This window comes from Cricetulus griseus, chromosome 2 (assembly GCF_003668045.3).
Source record: "Cricetulus griseus strain 17A/GY chromosome 2, alternate assembly CriGri-PICRH-1.0, whole genome shotgun sequence".
Classification (NCBI taxonomy): Eukaryota; Metazoa; Chordata; class Mammalia; order Rodentia; family Cricetidae; genus Cricetulus; species Cricetulus griseus.
In genome coordinates, this window is record NC_048595.1 from 132,640,170 (window position 1) to 132,662,623 (window position 22,454).

Genomic DNA, 22,454 nt, shown 5'->3' on the forward strand with positions numbered 1-22,454 from the left:
TAGGTTTGCCTTTATATGTTACTTGACCTTTTTCCTTTGCTGTTCTTAATATTTTCTCTTTATTCTGTATGTTTGGCATTTTGATTTTATGTGGTGAGGAGACCTTTTTTGGTTCAGTCTATTTGGTGTTCTATAGGCTTCTTGTATTTTCATTGGCATGTCTTTCTTTGGGTTGGGAGAAGTTTTCTTCTATGATTTTGTTGAATATGTTTTCTGCGCCTTTGAGTTGGATTTCTTCACCTTCTTCTATACCTATTATTTTTAGGTTTGGACTTTTCAGGGCATCCCATATTTCCTGGACATTTTGTGTTAAGGATTTGTTGGCCTTAAGATTTTCTTTGGTTGATGAATCTATTTCTCCTAGTGTATCTTCAACTTCTGAGATTCTCTCTTCCATCTCTTGGATTCTGTTGGTTATGCTTGCCTCTGTAGTTCCTGATCGTTTACCCAGCTTTTCTATTTCCAGCATGCCCTCAGATTGTGCTTTCTATATTGTCTCTATTTAAGTCTTTAGGTCTTGAACTGTTTCCTTGAGAGATTGGTTGATATTTTGTATTTTTTGGTTTGTTTTTTCTTCCATTTCTTTAAGGGACTTTCTCATGTCCTCTTTGAAGTCCTCTATCATTTTCATGAAGATGTTTTTTAGGTCATTCTCTTCTGTTTCATCTGCATTGTGATGTTCAGGTCTTGCTGGTGTATGGTTCCAAGTCTGCGGTGGTGTCATATTGGGTTTTCTGTTTTTGAATGTGCTTTCAGATTGTCTTCTTCTCTTCCTTTCTTCTGGTGGGTGTAGAAGGAGTCTCTTCCTCTCCTAGTGGGTAGGGGATCAAAGTTCCCTTCTGGCAGATGCAAACAGTTCCTGTATTCTGATATCTGTCTTGTTCTTGTGGATGAACGTGGCACCGTTACTGGGGCTTAGCAGTGTCTGGGTGTGTTGGGTCCTGCCACTGAGTTCAGACCCTGAGAACACACCCCTGGTGTCAGATGTTTCCAAGCAGGGCCGCAGAAGTGGAACCAGAAACAGCCCCTCACTACTATTTTTTAACCAGTAGTATTTGGTTTTACCCTAGGTCTCTGGACTATCTAGGCTCTTGTTTTTGGTCACCCAAGCAGTGTTGAGTATGGATTCCATCTCATAGAGTGAGCCTTAAGTCAGTTCAGATGTTGGCTGGTTAGTATTACAAGCTTTGTGCTACCATTACCCTAGCATATTTTGCAGGGATAATGCCACTTAGACCAAATGGTTTGTGACTATGTTAGTGCTTCATTTCTCTTTTGGTACCCTACAGAGTACCTTCCTATACCAAAGATACTAGGGTGTAGGGGTGAAGGTTCTATACAAGAACCAGCTCTATCTCTGCATGTTCAATGACTTGTATGGGTATTGTTTCCAGCAATGGAGCCATGCTGGAAAATAGGTTGCTGTTGAGAGCAACCTATTTTCGTGCCAACAGTATGGGTTTGTTTGAGATTTCCATGGAACCTCTTTGGCCACCAACTCAACTGGATGTAACCCAGTTCTGGTACTAGATGTTTTGTTTGATGATAGAAAATGTCCAACTGGAATATTTGTCTCCCCCCCCCCAGCCCCGCCATTATTTGTACAGTTCATTTGGATCAAATTCCCAATTTTAGTAGGTTTCCACTGCATTAGGCTTCCATCTACCCCTTAAAGGCCCCTCAATTATTGCTGTTTCCATATTCTGAGGTAATCTTTTTGCACACTGTGAATATGTGTCTTTGCCAAAGCACCTTCTAATTGGCTTAATAAAAAGATGAATAGCCACTAGCTAGGCAGAAGATAACAGGTGAGACTTTGTGGGAGAGAGAGGGGGACTCTGGGATGAATCTAGGCACATAGGAACCATCAGGAAGACATAGAAGGAGGTAGACATGCATTATCGAGGAAAGGATTTAGCCACGTGGCAGAATATAGATTAATTAAACAGGTTAATTTAAGTTATAGGAGCTAGTTAGAAACAGGTCCAAGATAAAGAACAAATTTTCATTATTAATAATAAGTCACTCAGTCATTACTTGGGAGCTGACAGTCCAAGTCTGATTACACCTCCCTAAACTGTGTCTTCCTGCCCCCTCACCACCTGATCCATTGCAAAACAATAATATTGATGATTGTGTCTTGTTTACAATTTCCCAAGTATAGTACATCAGCTTTAAATAAATAAGACACTGTGAATAATGAATAAGCATTCAAATTTGGTTTTTATACTTTACATTTTTATCATTTCTTTTAATATCTAACTATTTACTTTCTTTAAAACCTCTATAATTCAGGTATTTGCCAGAGTTGATTATTCTCTCAGTAAATAGCAATTCTTAATCTCACTTAGAAATTATACTTATGGATATGATGGAAAATTATTTCTGAATTGAAGTTAGAGCTGTTATATGCTAGTTGGTGTTATTTCTATAGAAAGATTTCCAAAGCTACAGATAGTCCAATCAAATTTAGAAATTTGATTTCATAAAAATTAGAATGTGAATTCTAAAATAAAGCCAAGGACATAAAATGTCTGCCTTTTTCACTTTAATGAGTCTGTTATGTATTAATTTTAGTCATGACTCATGAATACTGTAACAAAACCAACAATACCTTTTGAGTGCTGAGAGCTCATTCTCTGCATTGTTGCTATTACAAGGCATATACTATTTGAAATTTTTTATAATGTAATAAAGAAAATTTCACTATACTTTTCATTTGTTTGGCAGTATCTCCAGGTTAGCCTTCCTGTGTGAGGAGTCCTCCTGGAAATTTTTCTGGAAAGAGAATCAGTGTCTCTGTAGATCATTGCCAGGTAAAGGTGTGTCAAAGGTGCTTTGTGTTTTTCTACTTAATGTAATTTCTTTGCCATAGACAACATCACTGAGGAAAATTCCCACAGAGATTTCAGCACAAATCTTGACTCTGAGTGTCCATCAGAACCCACTGGAACAATGTCAGAGATTGAGCAAACAAGGACTAGGGAAGAAAGGCCATGCAGGTAAGAACTTCATGAAGCACACAACATGGACTGGTAATATTGTTCAGACAGCAAGGAAAGGGGGGAGGGGTTCAATTTCCCTCTTCAGTTAAGCAGAGGGTTAAGCAAACCCCACTAGAATCTTACCCAAGAAACTAGATGAGAAATGAACAATTAACTCCATCCAGCAGTTCATCTTGCCTTATTGACCATCCATGACTACTAACCAATGTCCAGGCATCCACTTGGCTAAGTGTCAAACCCACCACACCCACACAAACCGGCAGCCGCATGTGTGAATCATCTTATCATAATGGAAAGAGTCCACATATTAATATACATGTAGGTTTTAAAAATAATTTTCCACGTTCACAAAGAAATCACTATTTTGATTCTGTAAACATTTTCGTATTCCAGAAGGCTGATTATGATTTCTTTGCTAAAGAAAGAACAATGTAATAACCAAAGACAATTACACATACAGGCTCTCTGTCTGCCACTGAAGGAATAGTTTTATAAATAGTGTGTATAAAATGACTTTAAATACCAAAAGGGATGTTGATTTAAATATGAACCTATGAATTCAGAGAGAGAGAGAGAGAGAGAGAGAGAGAGAGAGAGAGAGAGAGAGAGAACTAAAAAAAACAAGCTAGGGGTGCCTTCATTTTGCTCTTGGCATGTTGTTATGTGCCTGCTGATTCAATTTGAATTGCTTAGCTACAGTTAAGATAATTTTAATGTGTGTATGAAACAATAAAAATTAAACTTTTCTAACAGGCAAGAATTGTCATTTAAAAGGCCGTTAAAATAATCTATTCTTCCAACTTATCTCATCCCACTCCACACTACATTTCTTCTGTGTTCATTTCACCTGGACTTTGGTAAACCATCCACTGGAAATCTTTATGATTATCTGGGATCCAAGGTACTGCTGACTGAACAGTACATGTTAGAAAATGTACTGTCAATTGGCACAATCTTGGCTTGTATGTATAAACATGAGCTTTCTCTCTCATACACAAAATAAATAAAATCTAAAACATAATCCATGCAGAGAAAAGATTCCAAATTCTGAGTTAAGGGCTACATTTTACAACAGAATACACAAGTATTTATATTAGTTAGATAATTGTTGATGTTTATACAAGGCATTTCATTGCTTTTAATGAGTCCCTATTATCTTCACCCTGCAGAAAAGCAGCCAAGGCACAGAAAGGTTAATTAGTTTCTTATAGTAACAGGGTCAGCTCAGATAAAATTACATTGCAGAAGACTGAATTCCTGAGTGGTATGTTTTCTTCCTTCCCACCAATGCACTCTTCTTTAATCAGCAGCTTAACCACTGATCTAACTTTCCTTTTCAGCATTTATTTTAACATATTTAAGCTTTTGCAATAAGCTATGGGAACAGCTTATCAAAGGGCTGAAGTGGAATCCATACTGTTTCCTGTTAGCCCCAACAAACTCCCTCCATTCCTCATGTATCATCCATCACTTTCTTGTGCTTTGCCTGACCTTCCTAATTAGGTCATGCTTCCCTCTGTAAGAGCTCTTCCATGGTGTATATCTCTACAGCTATTCATGTGATTGTCTGAAGTCATCAGGCTCCTCCTCCTCTCCAGTGTATGCTTGATGAAGCTAAGAAAGACATCCCCAATGTCAGCTCAATGGCTGCCACAAAGTAAACAATCAAAAAATATTGATCAAATTAATCAGTGAATGAACCCAAACATACTGGACTTGTTTCTCCAGAACTCCTAAATTTTCAAAATTGTATAGCTCATCAGTAGGAGATGGCTAAGTATAAACACCCAAGATTCCTTATTCATTTTCAGCTTCCTTGGGAAGAATGAGCATGGTCAGCACCTGACAAAGCTCTGGAGGAAGTGATGCTAGCCTCATTGGGTTTAATTCTTCACTCTTTCCTGGACTCTTATTCACCCTAACTATTATTGGCTAAAAAAAACTGTTTAAGTCTAGTTAGCTTTTTGTTCCTGACAGCTCTCTCTGCAGTTTAGGTAACAATTGAGATTAGGAATTATTGACAAGCTGTGTGCTACTCCCAAGCTAGCGAAATGCTCCGCTTTCTTGGGGATGGAAGGTTGGTTCACATCTTTTCTCAAACTTGACAAAGAATAATGCATGCACTAAAGGGTGCACTGGAATCTTTGGTGACATATTGGATTAAAGCTAAAGGAAATGGTCTGATTCCATGTGGGAGTTACAGAAGTTATCTGTGTTGACCTCCTGTGAACCAGTGCTACCGAGCTAGAACTGTACAGAGAATAGTATTTTGCATATGATATCAAAAAGAACACTTGAAGGGCAATATTATTGCACAATGTTCGTATTAATCAAAATTCTTTTGTTACTTGGAGCTAATAAAAATCAGTAGCTTCACACCAAACAATCCAATTAAAAAGTGTGGCACAGAACTGAATAGACAATTCTCAACAGAGGAATCTAAAATGGCTGAAAGACACATAAGAAAGTGTTCAACATCCTTAGACATCAGGGAAATGCAAATCAAAACAACTCTGAGATACCATCTTACTCCTGTCAGAATGGCCAAAATCAAAAACACCAATGACAGTTTATGCTGGAGAGGATGTGGAGAAAGGGGAACAATTCTCCACTGTTGGTGGGAGTTCCAGCTTGTACAGCCACTTTGGAAATCAGTATGGTGACTCCTCAAGAAAATGGGAATCAGTCTACACAAGATCCAGCAGTTCCACTCTTAGGCATATACCCAAAAGAAGCACATTCATACAATAAGGACATCTGTTCAACGATGTTCATAGCAGCCCTATTTGTAATAGCCAGAAGCTGGAAGCAACCTAGATGCCCCTCAACTGAAGAATGGATAGAGAAAATGTGGTACATTTATACAATGCAATACTACTCACGGGGGAGGGGACAATGTAATCTTGAAATTTGCAAGAAAATGGATGGAACTAGAAGAAACCATTCTGAGCGAGGTAACCCAATCACAAAAAGACAAACATGATATGTACTCACTCATATGTAGATTTTTAGACATAGAGTAAAGGGTTACTAGCCTGCAATCCACACTACCAGAGAAGCTAGTAAACAAGGAGGACCCTAAAAGAGACAAACATGGTCCCCTGGAGAAGGGGAAAGTGTCAAGATCCCCTGAACAAATTCAGAGCACAGGAAGAGGGGGGAGGGAGCTAGGAGAATGAGAAGGGAAGAAGAGGGGGTATGCAGAGGACATGAGGGAGCAGAAAGAATGGAGATTCCATAATAGAGGGAGACATTTTGGGTTTACAGAGAAATCAAGCACTAGGGAAATGTCTGGAGATCTACAAAGATGACACCAGCTAACAACCTAAGCAACAGAGGAGAGGCTACTTTAAAGGCCCTCCCCTGATAATGAGATTGATGACTGACTTATATGCCACCCGATAGCCCTCATCCAGCAGCTGGTAGAAGTAGAAGCAGATATCCACAACTAATTACTGAATTGAACTGGAATCCAGATGCAGAGAAGAACCAGTGAAAAGCAAAGGGGTGCAGACCAGGCTGGTGAAACCCACAGAAACAACTGACCTGAACATCGAGGAACTCTTGCTCCCCAGACTGATAGCTGGGATACCAGCATGGGACTGATCCAGACCCGAGGAACATGGGTTTCAGGGAGGAAACCTTGGAAAACTAAGGGACCTCATTTAGTTGTTCACTACTTATCCCTAGCACAGGTGGGGACTTTGGGAGCCCATTCCACATAGAGGAATACTCCCTGAGCCAAGACACACAGGGTTGGGCCTAGGTCCTATCCTAAAGGATACGATAGAGTCTGATAACACCCTATGGAAGGCCTCACCATCCAGGTGAAGCAGAAAGGATATTCGATAGATAGGGTTTCATGGACTTTGGGAGTCCATTCCACATAGAGGCCAAGACACACGGGGGTGGGCCCAGGCCCTATCCCAAAGCATATGATAGACTCTGATGACACCCTATGGAAGGCCTCACCATCCAGGGGGAGCAGAAAGGATTGTGATAGGTAGGGTTTTAGTTGTGGGGGGGGGTTGGTAGGGGAAAATGGGAGGGAGAAGGTAACTGGGATTGTCTGGTTTCTAATTCAAATAAAAAAATCTGAAAAAAATCAGTATCTTCAACTATAAGCAACATCAAGTCTAAAATGTTCCCTCTACTTGAAAAACATTAAGGGTTTAGTTGATTCTGGGCTAAGAGTAGATATGTGAATGACTAGTCCTTGTCTGTTTCTAAGTTGGAAAAAATATACTACTAATAAAATATAAATCTAAGATTATTTGAAGTACATTTACTGTATTGTCTGACATAAGCTCTGGGCCAAAAAGAGACCTTTGGTCTGGGATCTTTGACAAGTTTTTGGGGATATTGTTTGATGTAGATTTGTGATTTCCCTGTAATAACTGCAATGTGATATTACTGGTTGCATATTGATTTATGTCATGCTCAGAAGATGGGCAGAGGAGAATGCCTGATAAATATGGGCATAGACACTGTCACATGCATCAGTGACAGTTCTCCAGAACTGAAACCAATAACATATACACATAGATGGAAAAAATATTAAGAATTGGCTTATGAGATAATAAAGGCTGAAAAGCCATGGTCTTTATGGTCAGCAACCAGATGCCCAGGAAAACCAACCAAAGGGGATTTCTGGTCCAAAAGCAGCAAGCACAAGACTCAAAGAAGTCAGTTTTCAGTTTCCTATGTGAAAACAGGAAAAGATCAAAAACTTAGGCTCTGGAGACCTGCTGGCTCTGGGACCCACCACTGTTGGGAGAGGCAACCTGCTTTCTTGCTCTTATAATACACTTGTACTTTTCATCTAAAACACATTAGTAATGTTTTTTCATGTATCAAGGTACCATGGCCCTGTCAAGTTGATATGTGAATTATCTCACCATCCCCATCCCATTATACACATAAAGGAACTGAAGCTATGCAGATGCTATTTTTTATGCTTCTAACAAAAAGATCTCCTCACCACTTCACATGCTTCTTATCCTGTTAAACTCTGTATACTCAAAACTCTTGAACATAGATTTGCATCTGTTTGAGCACAAAGACTAAATACCTTCATTTTGTCATAAAGTGAACTTCAAAGTTAGCTATTCAAAAAATAAGCATTAACAAAATAATCCCTGTGACTTGACCTCACATATTGTTTTGTAAGAATAAAACAATGTGAGCATGAATATAAGCACAGTATGTCTACTTTGTTATTTATTTAAACACAAAAAGAAGTGAAAACGTTTATTTTATATATAGAGATTTGAATTTCATATAACAAATACATTTCTGTGATATTTTTAACTTGTCCTACATATGACTCTAAAGGAAATCTAAAACTATTTTCCCATTCAGAGTAATAACACTTATCTCAAATATGTGTCAGGCAAGGAAGAGATTTTTTTAAGATATCTCAGAACTTCATGTCCACATTTCTGATTGGAATCCATTTATATTAAAGTAACTTTCAGATCTCTTTCCTTTTTTAACTTTTCACAACATTTTCTGAATTGTCCATCTGAGAAAAGAAATTCTCTGTAAATCTTTCTTCAAAAAAAATCAACCAATTTGTTACATTGTCAGAGAATCATTTAGCTCCTAAAAGACAGAGGCTTCACCCTAGGAAGACCTACTGATGCCATTTGTCCATTACCAAGAAAAAAAGGGTCTGTTTCTGGCATTCTATCTCAGCACATCCTTATTTTTTAATATAAAAAAAGATACAGTTTGATAGACACTAATGAATACCAAGTAAAAGATGTGTTTTGCCTGGAAATGTCAAATAGCTACATCGGAAAGGGGAGACAGAGCTGAATGGCTGATAGGTTAAGTGGTTAAATGACAAACAAGCAAGTGAGTAAAGCATTCAGTGCCTGGAACAGGGTGGGGTTGTGGGACAACTGACTTCTACAGGAGACGATGCAGTTTTCACTGTTACCCAGGATGCTGAGACGGAAGGTTATTTCTATGAATAGCCTGCTCTGCTCATAATAGCAATCAGTCTCTATTTGGGTGACTTTAAACTGGGCAATCATTTCACAGCAGGAACAATGAGAAGAGAGGAGAATTCAGAATCTCATCAGCACTCATAAACAAGGATGTTTATTGTTCTGTAACTAGCAAAAGCAAGAATCACTGCAGGAAAGATGCTTTAAAACCATATGTGACTTTACAGCTGAAATCGGAAAGGAACTTCAGCTATCAAGTTTACAAATAGAAAATTAAATTCGTACTGCAATGACTTGCAAGATTGTGGGTTTTAAATAAATAAATAAATAAATAAATAAATAAATAAATAAATAGAAAACAGCAATGCATTTGCCAGTTTTGTGTGAAGTATTGTGAAAATGATGTGCTGTCCCTCGGAGTCCTAAGTTAAAACTTGCCTCTATGGTAAACACTGTCTTTGTAATTAATCATTGGAAACTCTTAGAACTTGGTGTGGTAGCATATGCCTGTAATCCCAGCTCTGTGGAGGCAGAATCAGAAGGATCAGAACTTGAAGAATGGCCTTTGATACATAGCAAGTTAAAGGCCAGCCTAGATTACATGAAACCCTATCTCAGAAAATAAATGAATAAAAACTAAAACACTGAAAATACCTAACAACAGATTGTTAATTAATTTTCAATAATGACTATTGACTTCTCTCACTAGCCATATGACAGACTAAATACCTATTTAAAAGTTCTTCAGGGAGAATATAATTTAAAATATTAGCTAAAACATAAAATCATACTTTTGTGGCCTAACTAACCTGTTAGAAAATGAATGAGATCTATGAAAATTTTTAAGAATTGTGTTTGTTCATGGGATTTTGTTCATACTCATATGGTCTGAATCTAGGTTAAAATGCACTGGGCCTAAACTGGACAGAAGGGTAAACTGAAGACCCCACCACAAACTAGATCCCTAAATAGTAAACCATTGGCAAGTGACCTATCCCCCAAACCCAAAGTGAAAATAAAACTTTCATTTGTTCTAACTCTAGGTCAGGAGAGGGACTTTGATGGAAGAGGGAATAGATGAAACAAGATGGGACTAGACAAAATGAGAAAAGAAAGAAGGAAAAGATGGACATGGAAGGTCAAGAAAATGATAAGTGAAAAGAATTACTTCCCTGGGGATTGTAAGTCAGTATTCCACAAGGCCTACCACAAAAATTCCTGACATCTATATCTTACCAAAAAAATTCTAGTTCACTTAAGAACATAACGTTTAGAATTATTGAATGTGAATTTGCAGACATTGTTTCCATTGGGGGGAATCAAACTTTGAAACCAGTTTCCAAAATGTCCCCACAAATAAAAATCACAATGAATATTGTGATTTATAATCAAAAATTATTAATGGGAGCTAGAAAGATAGCTCAGCAGTTAAGAGCACACAGTACTCTTACCCTGGACCCACAATGGGTGGCTCACAACCTTATGTAACTTCAACCCCAGAAAATCCAATGCTCTCTTCTGACTTCATAGAACACTTCACTCACATGCACAAGCACATATCCAAGGAAATAAAACATAAACTTCTGCAAACAAGAAGCCAGAAAAAGAATCTGATGGTCAAAGAAAAATGGTAAATTATCAGGCAGCCTATACAATAAGTACATTAAGTATATTTAAAGAAATCAAGAGATGCTTACAAATAAAACAAAAGTACAAAACTAATAAGCACACTTATTTTCACAAAAGAATGAAGCAAAATTTCTATAGTGAAAAATACAGTCAGTAAACCCATAATAGAGAAAAATCACACAGTTGAAGAATCCATGATGGATGATGGATCTGAAAAACAGAACACAATGAGAGAAGGTACAACATGTGTATAATCATAATTTCAGAAGACAGATGCATGACAGAAAAAAAAAACCCACTTGATGAAAGGACCTATGAAACTTAGTGCCTCAAATAAATGCAAATCAATGAGAATGAATTTACTGAAATCCATTCTAGTGAAACCCAAAGACAAAATTATAAGATATTTAAACTAGCCAGAAAATAAGCATAAAGTAGAAATAAACAAGTATTTGATTCTCAACAAAAACAATGGACAACTACCAGCATACAGGAGAATGACATGATCCAGATTCAGTCAATTTAAAATTTTACACCTGGGCCTAGCCAGCATGAACTGTGCATGTAAACTCCTGAAAAGAATCTGTGCCACAGAGACCAACTGACTGATTAGAGTGGCAATACTGTAAGATATTGGAATGTTGCAAGTTGGTAGATTAATGACCTTGTCTTGACCTAGTGCTAGCACTGCAGAATAGCCCTTCATTGCCCACCACTATGTGTGAAATAATGTCATGTGACAAGTGGATTCAATTCCATTGGCAGACACCTGGCTCCCTCCAATCCAAAAGTGAAGACTGCCATAAGATAGTATCCTGGCACTCGAGAAAATCTTCCTCTGTCTTGCTGTGCCTGCCTCTATGATGTATTTTAGACTTGCCTTGATTTAGGACTTTCTTTGTTCTGTAAAATTATAAGAACTTCATGCAATGATTTCCACATTGGAACATGGAATTTGGAGCAACCTAGATATGCGGTCCTGGGCCATGGTTATTCCAAACAGCTCCAGAATTAACCATCTCTTATTCCCTAAAAGGAAAAAAGTACTAAGAGTAAAATACAGGTATTAAATCAATCAAACCTGAAGAGACATATGTACCTCAGAGGAATTTTAAAAATCACCTGAAAAGTAAAGATGAAAATTGAAATAATTGGGACTCAATACCCCAGGAAATAAACTTAAAGTTGTCATAAAGGACAAAGTTCATAGGTGGAGATGCATAATTTCAGAAATTATCAAAGTACAGAAAACAGATATGTCATGATCTCAAAGCTGCTCCTTGCCTTTGAATTTGACTTAGGGCATTTGGATAATAATGTGTCAATGCATGTTCATCAGTTGCCAGGAACATAGCACTCTGCTGGGAGTTGTCAGTGATGAGGAGGTTATGAATGTCCAAGGGGAGAATATAGACAAAGCAGTGACACTTTGCTGTGAGCATAAAACAGTCTCTATTTATGTTTTAAATGTGATATAACCCAAATAAGAGTGATTTGCATCTAAAAGTATTGAGAAGTTGATTAATTTTAAGTTTTGTTAATTGAATCTGCATGTTAAAATATTTTTGGAAACAACCAAAATGGAATTTTTATCCTCCATGTGCTAAGCTTACACAGTTCTGTATTATGAGACAATAGATAAGACAAAGTGCATGAATTTCTGTCAACTACAAGATGCAATGGACAATTCCACTCTCCTAGAATAAGTGATTATAAAATATTTCACCTTCCTTATGAATAATAGCTAATATTTCAAGTTAAGAAAATATACAATGTATTGAACAGTAAAATTAATAACTTGGATTCAAAGGGCTGTAGAGAAGATACCAATCAAATATAATTCATAGTGATTAGAACTTACATAGAAGATATGCAGAAACCGATCATATGCTATACCAAATATGTATTGTCAAACCTCTTGTATGATTCATTAAAAATACATGATGTGCTAGCAATTTAAAACCCTGGTACCATAAATAGGCTACTTCTTTGTGAGGTTTTGGCCAATGAGGTCCCATAAACTCCCAAATATTATAGGCTGTTTTCAGCGCTCTTGGTTGACTTCTAGAACTTGACAATAAGACCCTATTCTTGAAGACACAACACACTTGAGACAGAACACAACCAAATTAATCTGGTGCGAACATGGAGGCTTCACCCCACTGACTAGATTTTATAGTGTTAAGGTGCTATGGATGCTACCCAAAGAGAAAGGTCATCATCAGTTTCACTCAACTCTGAACCCTGAAAGCTACAACAATGACTTGCTTGACAAGAAATGGCCACGAGTACTATAGTGGCAAGACAAAGGTTACGACAGTAACAAGCTACTTTCTTATTGTAGGTAAGGCCCATTTCCTGAGCTGAAACCTGTACCTAGCATTGTAAACAAGTTCAAGAAATTGTGGCTAGTTAAGCCATAAGCTGTGGAAGTGAGCCTAACACTGATTGTCTGCTAAATGGGGATAGTATTAAAAGCAATTCTTAATAATTGCTATACACAGAGACCAGTGCATTTCTTAACACTCATAATGGAAGCTTCTTCTTTCAGTAGATGGCAATTCACACAGAGACCCTCAGATGGTTAATGTAAAGAGAGTAAGAGACTGTGGAGTGCTCATTTCTAAGTGGGACGTACATATCACAACCTTTCCCAGAAGACTCAAAGGGATCTTTGAGGAGGAAGAGAGGGCAGAAAGATCATAAAAGCTAAAAATGATGGACTTCAGAAAACAGTGTTTTCTAGAAACTACAGGACGGTGGCGCATAGGAACTCAGTGATAGTGACAATAGGCACAAAAACCTGTGCAATCTAAAGTCAGACAAAAATCTCAGCATTGAATGAGAGCACCAAATCCTACCTGAGGAGCTGTTAGATTTGATTGCTTCTGGGAGACAGAGAGTCATTTTTCTTTAGTTCTGTGATCAACTGTTAAGTCAGCCATCCTCCAGGTAGGCCCCATTCCCAAGAATAAGCAAGCAACAAGAATCAATCTCAGTGGGGAAGGTGTGGGGACATCTCCCTACAAAAGCTGGGTCCTGTGAAAGGGATGGGATTTCTACACAGTGAGGGGTAATTTACAGGGCAGGTGGCAGAATTTGTTCACTGATTTATAGCATTTAGATTTTCAAGAAATGAAAAGATGTCAAAGTAAGCTAGACTAGGGCATGTCCATTGTAAATCACTACCATCCTCTCTCTTGGTGAGCAAGATAGAAACTTGAACGTTTTGGCATTGATCAGCCAAGATGTTGGTAATCCAGCACTAGATGGAGTTAGTGGATTGGTAGAGAAACTGGCCAGGCCTGGTACTTGGCACTTGTAGTCAAAGGTACCCACTTTGGAAATAAAACATCATGTGTTTGGTTCTAGTAGATTCTTACGTGTGTGTGTGTGTGTGTGTGTGTGTGTGTGTGTGTGTGTGTTCTTATAAAAAAAAAACTTTATGAGTATAGTAAATGTTTTTCTCATTTTAAATAAATTACTTTTTCAAATAAGAAACATTCTTTCTCCATTTTTATTTAAATTAGAAACAAGATTGTTTTACATGTCAATCCCAGTTCCCTCTCTCTCCCCTCCTCCCCTGCCCCCCACTAACAACCTAACTATCCAATATCATTTCTGCTCCCCAGGGAGAGTGAGGCCATCTATGGGGGGGTCTTAAGAGTCTGTCATATCCTTTGAGCTAGGGCCTAGGCCCTCCCCTGTGTGTCTAGGCTGATGGAGTATTCCTCTATGTGAAATGGGCTCCCAAAGTCCATTCCTATGCTAGGTATAAGTACTGATCTACTACAGGAGGTCCTGTAGATTTCTGAGGTTTCCTCACTGAAACCCATGTTCCTGGTGTCTGGATCAGTCCCATGCTGGTTTCCTAGTGATCAGTCTGGGGGCCAAGAGCTCCCCCTTGTTCAGGTCAGCTGTTTCTGTGGGTTTCACCAGCCTTGTCTTGACCCCTTTGTTCATCACTCCTCCTTCTGTACAACTGGATTCCAATTCAGTTCAGTGTTTAGCTGTGGGTATCTACTTCTACTTCCATCAGATGCTGGATGAAGGCTCTAGGATGACATATAAGTTAGTCATCAGTCTCATAATCAGGGGTTGGCATTTAAGGTAGCCTCTCCACTGTTGCTTAGATGGTTAGTTGGTGTCATCCTTGTAGATCTCTGGACATTCCCCTAGTGCCTGATTTCTCTTTAAACCTATACTGGCTCCTTCTCTGATGGTATCTTGGGGTGAGGAGGACATAGAGGAACAAGGAAGGTTGTGTAGGGGGAAAAATAGAGGAGAGCAAACAAGAAATCTTTTCCTTCCCATGAATGTGTCTCAGCTGTTCTTTATTTTATATGAAAGATAATGTTTCTGTTTAATTTTTTGGTGCTCTATTATTCCATAGTACCTTTACAATTCTGCTATACAATGTGGCTAACACATAAAACTGAAGCTTACATACATAATAATTCTAAACAAGTAAGTGTTTGCCCAAATGGTGCTGAGACAGTAACAGTCTATCACCTAGCTTACATGGCAACAATCAGCTTGGCGAATGGCTTCTACATGACCCAGTGATTCATTTCATTATAAGTTTGCATGCCCCCACTGTTCAACAGTGCCCTGATGTATGTGGACAAGGCACAGAACTGGGATAGTTGCACTGGTTATTGTAAGATAGGAACAGACAGTAGAGCCAGGACTCTGCTAGTTTGCAATGTTGAAGCAGGGGCAGTAGGCTGGTAAGTAAACACAATGGGAGCCTCTGGAAGAGAAGGTCCACATGCTTCCACCACAAAACCCAATGTATGCCTGTGTGTTGTGTAGCATGTTTCCCCAAGCTGAAACCTTCCATCCTGGAGGGATCATCCCTAAGACTCAGGATGTTCTAAAGAGATGCTCCTTGAACCTCAAGAATAGAGAACTCCTAAGTCTCTATTAAACTGATTTAATGCACAAGGCCTCTCCATTCCAGAGTTAATAGAAAAACTATGGACTACTGGCAGACTTAGAGAAGCTGAGCTGCCTAGATGAAAGCCTTTGACCTATTGAGATGCCTCTAAGTCATGAAAAGAGTTTGGGGCTCTAGTTTCATCCATGATCACCCATGTTGTGCTGGGGTTTTGGTGATGTAGCTGTCATTCAGTCATTTATGTACCTCTAAGTAACCCCTCACCCATACTCCTATAAGCAACCCCAATAATTTTACTGGCTCGTCAAGTTGAACTTTGATGGTATCATTTCTTTAGTCTGTCACTGATTCCTATCAAGAATGAGTAGATGTTTGCTCATGCCTCCCTGAGAACAGGTGTACACAACACTGTGCTGTGGCCCTTTCATCAGCCTTTACTTGTATTTCTTTGGATTAACTAAGCATGATATGTGTAAGGATGACTCCTCCACTGTCATGTCCACACACAGACATCACTCTAGCAACCTTTCCCTGTCTCTCCTATAAGAACTGTATCATTTTCCCTTCTTTGGATTTTTATAGACATATAAGCATGTTATAGCATTTTCCACACATAAACAATGGCAGCAAAATGCCTCCCTCAGCACTATGCAAGTGACCCCTTACTGCCCTGTTTCTCTCTCGATCTCATAGCAAAGTTCCTCAAACAAGTTATCTATATTTACTTTTTCTAGTTACTCTTATGCCACATTCTCTTGAGCTTGCTTGAACCATAATTTTACCTCTTCTTATAACCTTTTAAGAAAGCTTTATGGACTAGTTATATCCTTGTGATCTTAACATCAGTATGTATACATACACACTGCCTCATAAGTTTGTTCATTCTTTTTTTTCCAAGACAGTGTTTCTCTGTGTACCCTTGGCTGTCCTGAAACTCACAAAGATCCACCTGCCTCTGCTTCTCAAGGGCTAGGATTAAAGGCATGTGCCACCAACACCAGAAAGTTTACCCATTCTTGATAACAGCAATCCCTTTGGGGTGGTGAGCTGTATGTAATGTCAGATCAATATGGTTTTAATTGAATTTCTATGATGTTGATAGTTTACCTGTTGTACCACCTTTTCTCATAAAACATTAATATAATTTGTCTATATTTAAAGGATATTGGCTAATAATCCTATTTTTTCTAAAAAGTAAAAGACATTTATAACTAAGAAATGTAGTAGAACTTTACTTAGTTTTTATTCATATGAGTAACTTTGAAAAATGTGATTATTGTTTTTGAATACTAAAAATATTTTACATTTTTGTAATAGTCGTATGGACATAGTAATTTTTAATTTGAAATGCATTTTTAACATTTTCTGTGCATTCTTGAATCTAGTAAAAACAAATAAACCTGTTGCATTGCTTAAAAAAAAGAAGTTTTATGGGCTTTTGTCCATTTTTCTCAAAGCTGCCGATATGCTCTACTCCAGGTGACCCAAATGTCCTAGATCCTGCCTTAACTCCACCTATCAGCAGAGATCTACAATTCTTTGTCATCCATCCCCAGATGTCATTCTCTTGGGTTGATAACTTACTATCTTCTCTTCCTCAATGGATATTAACTACACATCCTCAACTCTCAATCTCTAAATCATTTTATATATGTTTTATTATTATTTGACAAGTTCACACACACACAAACACACTGCATGCATGTACACACACACACATATGCACTCACACACCCCCATGCACAGTAGATACTCTGAGTTTTTAATACTCCATCACCCTCTCCCATCGCTCCTCTCTCCTGATGAAATCCTTGCTCTTTGCAAGCATTTTCCTAATTTGATGGAATTTTTTGACCCACTGACTTTTATTATTGATGTTTGCATGTATATGAAAATGTTATTTATTTTCATGAAGAACCTACCTCATCTCATGCTGAGTCAGCATGGCCATGAAGAAAGTTAACAACCCCTCCCTTAGTAATTATTAACTGTGGATAGTGCCTCAGTTAGGGTTGGCTTCTGATCAACTCCAAAGCCATTCACGATGAAATAAGTAGTGGTGAATCTGATCTTGTGCAGGTCTTGCATAAGTAAACACATCTGTAGTGAATTTTGAGTTACATACTATATTCTGTATAGAACACTCTATTTCACATCATTCTTCTCTATCTTCTGGGCCTTATATTCTTTCCACTCTGTCTAATGCTCTCTGAGACTTGGAAGAGGCTTTTTACTTTCTTTATTAGTCGGATATTCTCTCAATATATGGTTTAATCCAGGCCAATGGCATTAAGCAATGCTGACACATGAGAACTGGAACATTTCTATGTCAGACTGGGTCTCTGGCCAGAACACAGGTTGAATTACCAGTTGTCTACGTGCTGTCTTCACTTTGCTATCAGATGTATCAAAATGAGCATGTCTAAAACCAATCTTAATTTTCTCAGCTTGCCCAAACCTACTCTTTCTATGGAATTTCCCATTTCAGTAGAAGGCACCTTTATTCAGTCCTTCCATCAGCTAAAACTTCATCATACTCTCTCTCATACTCTATTGCCAAACCATGCTATTTCTTTGGGATAGAACCCTATTCCATCATGTGTTACTCAGCTTCATCACTTCTGTACCCTATGTGACTGGGTCAGGGAGAGAAGGCAGGAGAGAAGGCAGCTATCCTCTGCCACACACCTATTGCTGGAACCTAGTAACTTGTTTTGTAGGTTTCATTCTTTACCCTTGAAGGGGCTATATTTAACAGAGTAGATGGATAGGTGTGTCAAAGTGAAAATCTGTAAGTCATTCTTTTTCGCTCTGGAGTCTCCAGTGGCCTTGCATCTCATGCTGAGTAAAATCTGAAGTCTTTATGATGTCCCCCAGAGATCCATGTCATCTGCCTATCAGCTCTCAATCCTCACTGTTTCTATACCCTTAAGCTGTCTTCTCTCCTGCCCTCTCTCCCTGACCCAGTCACATTAGAACATTCTTCCTGAGATGTCATGCTTCTTTCAAAGTCTGCTAAAATGCTATCTTGTTCAAAGAGCCTTCTCTGACCACTGTGAGAAACAGACAGCAGTAGCTCACCCTCCTCCTCCTTCTGTCTTGCTTTTCAGCATAGCATTTGCAATAACCTATATACTATGTTTCTGTAAATGTGTACATCATCTTTCTCTCCCCACTAGAAAGTAAAATATTTGAGGATGACATATTTTATGTCTATTTCTACAGTCTTAGTTCCATGACGATGATAAATAAATGCTAAATGAATATACGAATGAATGGATGAAATCTCCAAATTGCATAATTTTGGAAGGAAGATAACATGTTTCGTATAAACCTGTGAATATTCCTAAACCTTTCAATTTAAAATATCATCATATTAATTTTCCTTAAATAACTCCATACATATCTATGAAAAATAAACTGAACAAGCTGCATTTCTGATTTCATAGCATTTTGATCATAAATATCTGTAGGGAAAGCTGTAGCCACGCCTTCTTAGGGGCTGGCTATAGGTGTGCCTGACCAGGCTTGTGAGGGCAGAGTGACGTAGTGGGACTGCGTTTTCGGTTTCGGTCTCTCTTTGCTTCTTGCTGTACAGACCTCTACCATGCCAGCTGGCTAGGTTGCTCTGTAAGTAAGGCTTTTCCCTATTAAATACCCTTATATTTCTACCTGACTCTGTATTGGTAATTTCCCACAATAAATATCACTAAATGTTTCCTAATTGATCATACCGAAGTCACAACTTAACATACTTTTTAGCCATTGAGAGTCAAGATCCAAATCAAAGTCTCGTGTTTTAACTGGCTGCACCAGAACAAAAAGAAGATATGCATTTCATTTCATCTCTGCAACTGTTGGTTTCATCTGAAGTTATTTTAATGACTAGGGTGACAGCCAGATATGGAAGACAGCACTGTAATTGTAGGTGATCACAGTAGGTGTTCTCCTGCAAAATCTAGGACACGGTTTAAAACTTGAATGAAAGGAAAGCAATAGTTTAAGTAAGCATCATTACACACCACAAGGACACCAGGTGGTGGGAAACCATGAGCCTTCTATTCAGGGCAAAGCTAATTGGAGAAAGACTTTGCTTCCCCAAAGATTAAGATACAAGCATGGCCACATGAAAGACTTCTAACAGCTGCTGTGCCTCTACCTATTTGGGAGTGCAATGCAGTGTTTTCCTCACACTGACTAGCAAGGCCTTTCCTCACATGCTTTTATAATTAGAAGCAGAGGGTATTACTGAAAGTAATGAATGTTTTGTCTGAACCCTACCAACATGTGTTTTGAAAGGAACTGAAAAGGAACATATGGCTCACGTAGACTTAAATAGGTCGTGTTATCTGGTAGAGAAAAAGACTATGCATCCCATCCACCTCCTTAGGCAATACAATCTCAATTCAATCATCACTAATTTCTGTTTAGATCAGATAGTTGGTTTCAGCAGTACATGAAAACGTACTTCACTTCCAACTTTGAAAGATAATTTTCTACATATTCACTGAATATAAACCACAATATGAAAAAAATACTATAGTTAACATGCTTAGCTCACTACCAATAGGAGGTACCAATTTAAAAAACAAATGTACTTAGATAACAAGTCCGTATAATCTCTGACCTGGTGAAAGTCAAATCACATAAACATCAATAACTGAAGGTGTCCCTCTTAGTTTTGTCCACTCATTATCTGAGTCTGCACTATGCACTATCCCTAGCCTGTGTCTCACTAAAACCCAAAATGTCTGGACAAACATCATGTGTTGGAGCAGACCCAAATTCAGTACATCTACCAATGTCCCAATGCATTGATCACCAAGGTCATATATTAGAAAGGATTACTTAGAAAGGATGGGACTGCTCTCCAATCCTCATCTTCCTGTCTTCTCTAGCCTTGAGATCTCCTCTGCCCTTGGTACTCAACTTGGACAAAAAACAAACAAAAACAAAAAACTCTATGCAATCTCTCTTCTGCTTGCTGCCAGAGAAGTGTTTCCTTTTAGGGGCTTACATGATTAACTTGGACCCAGTCACATAATTCAAGATAATCCTCACATTTGGAACACTGTGACCCACAGGTTCCTGTTGCTATGTATTTATTCACAGACTGCAGGGGTGAAGATATGAACTTTTGGCCTGGTGAGCATCATGCCAGTGTCTTTAATTGCCCTCATATCCCAGAGTTACTTGATGCTAATAATTTAGTTTGCTGACCCATATTATAATGTTGGCTCATAAATATGGAGAAAGACAGAGCACAAAACTTGAACAATGAAAGCTTTCTAAGACTGTATGTTTAATTAGCCAAAGAGAAAGGCTGCCTCGTCACTAACAGAAATACATAGGAGAATTTAACTCACTGTGAAATATTGGCAGAGGACTTGAACAGATAATTAGAAATCCTAGACAATGTGATTCTTCCAAGGCAGTTTTGGGAAATCATAGGGAACAGCTTATTGTCTGTGGACAGTTTTAAATTCTTGGACATGAGCTAGTTTACACTGATTTCAAGTCCAATATTTATCCCCAATCTATTTCTTAAGTGACGTTTCCAGTTCCACATTTCTAACTCTCCTAAATGAGAGAAACACACTAGCCCTTCCCCAGAGCACGCATACAGATGATATTTTAAAAGAGATTGGAGAGGGGAGGGGAGGCACGGACAGGCAGATATGTTTTGAATGACACCAGTTCTTTGAAACACTTAATGCATTTGTTTTCTCGTTTAAGCGTGTTACAAGAGACAGATGCCAAAGTAGGTCTGCAAAAGTCAATTTGGATTAGACTTTCCTTAAGACCAGCGCTGCACAAGAAGGCCTTCAGAATTGATCTGTGAGAAACCGTATTCATTGCTAGCTGGAAGCACATCATGCTGTCACGCCCCAGACTTAGAGTTTCTTGTCTCACTGAACTCACCCCTTCCTGAAACAATCAACAGAGAAAGCTCCAGTTTCTGGGATGCATCTTCCAAGGCCCAGGCAGGAAATCCTTCAAAGTCTTGTGTGGAAAAACATCCAAGTCCACAAGGCTTTTCCGAATGTGGACCTACATAAGGCAGAGCTTCCTTCCCAGGACGCCCCGCCGAACCCTGACCCTTTTCCTCCCCACTGACACTTGTAATACCTCCATTTCTGTTGCAGATCCTTATTCACCATCCCTAATTAACACCATCGGAAAATCCAGTCTGATGGTTTGCTTTCCTTCCCTTTTGTCCCTATCAGGAATACATTTTTTAAAAAATAATTTGCTGTAAATTTAACGGCTTGGAAGCAACAAAATTAGACTCAATTCAGCCATACTACTGGTCTTCTTTTTGATAGCTAGTTGGCAGAATCCTACATAAATTCTAGACAATAAAATTATCTTTACGGGCACACTTGATAACTATTTGTTTCAATATGTTGAGATTGAAGGAACAGTGGAGGGAGCCACTGGCTATAAAAATACCAATTTCATATTGGCTCCTGTCACTGTGTACATGACTGGGACACATGGTCTGAGTGAGGCTTTCAATGTCAATAAATAAGTAATATGTTAGGATAACTGAGTTTTAAAGAGAGAAATGTGGAACACCATGACTATTTTCTACTCTTTCCTATTACCTACTACATTTTAATAAATTCATGAAAACCAGCTTCTCTTAAAAAGCAACAAAATTTTAATTTTATACTATTTATTGTTTCTCATGGTATCATTTTGCTTGTGTACACTATCACAGAATGTTTGGGGCGGAAAAAGCACCACAAAATAAAAATAAAAATGGCTCATAATCCAAACAGCTCTCATTCTTTGTTAAAAAATACAAATAAGTTCACACCACAAGACCCAAGCAAGGCTTAACTTCCTTGTAGGTTCTCTCTGGCAGTATTCAGTCATCTGCCCACTACTGCTCCCACTGCATGGTGGGCTGCTGAACCAGGCTAGATATCAGTCACAACTCAACTTGAGTTTGGCTCAGAA

At 38.4% G+C, this 22,454-nt stretch overlaps 1 protein-coding gene across 1 annotated transcript in view; it reads left to right on the forward strand.

Annotated features, from left to right (window-relative positions):
* Window positions 1-22,454, forward strand: part of Cngb3 (cyclic nucleotide gated channel subunit beta 3) — a 172,184-nt gene that overhangs the window by 26,689 nt on the left and 123,041 nt on the right. The window contains exon 3 of the mRNA XM_027402972.1: window positions 2,876-3,002. Within this exon, the coding sequence (XP_027258773.1) occupies window positions 2,876-3,002 (127 nt within the window). The remainder of the gene's footprint in view (window positions 1-2,875; window positions 3,003-22,454) is intronic.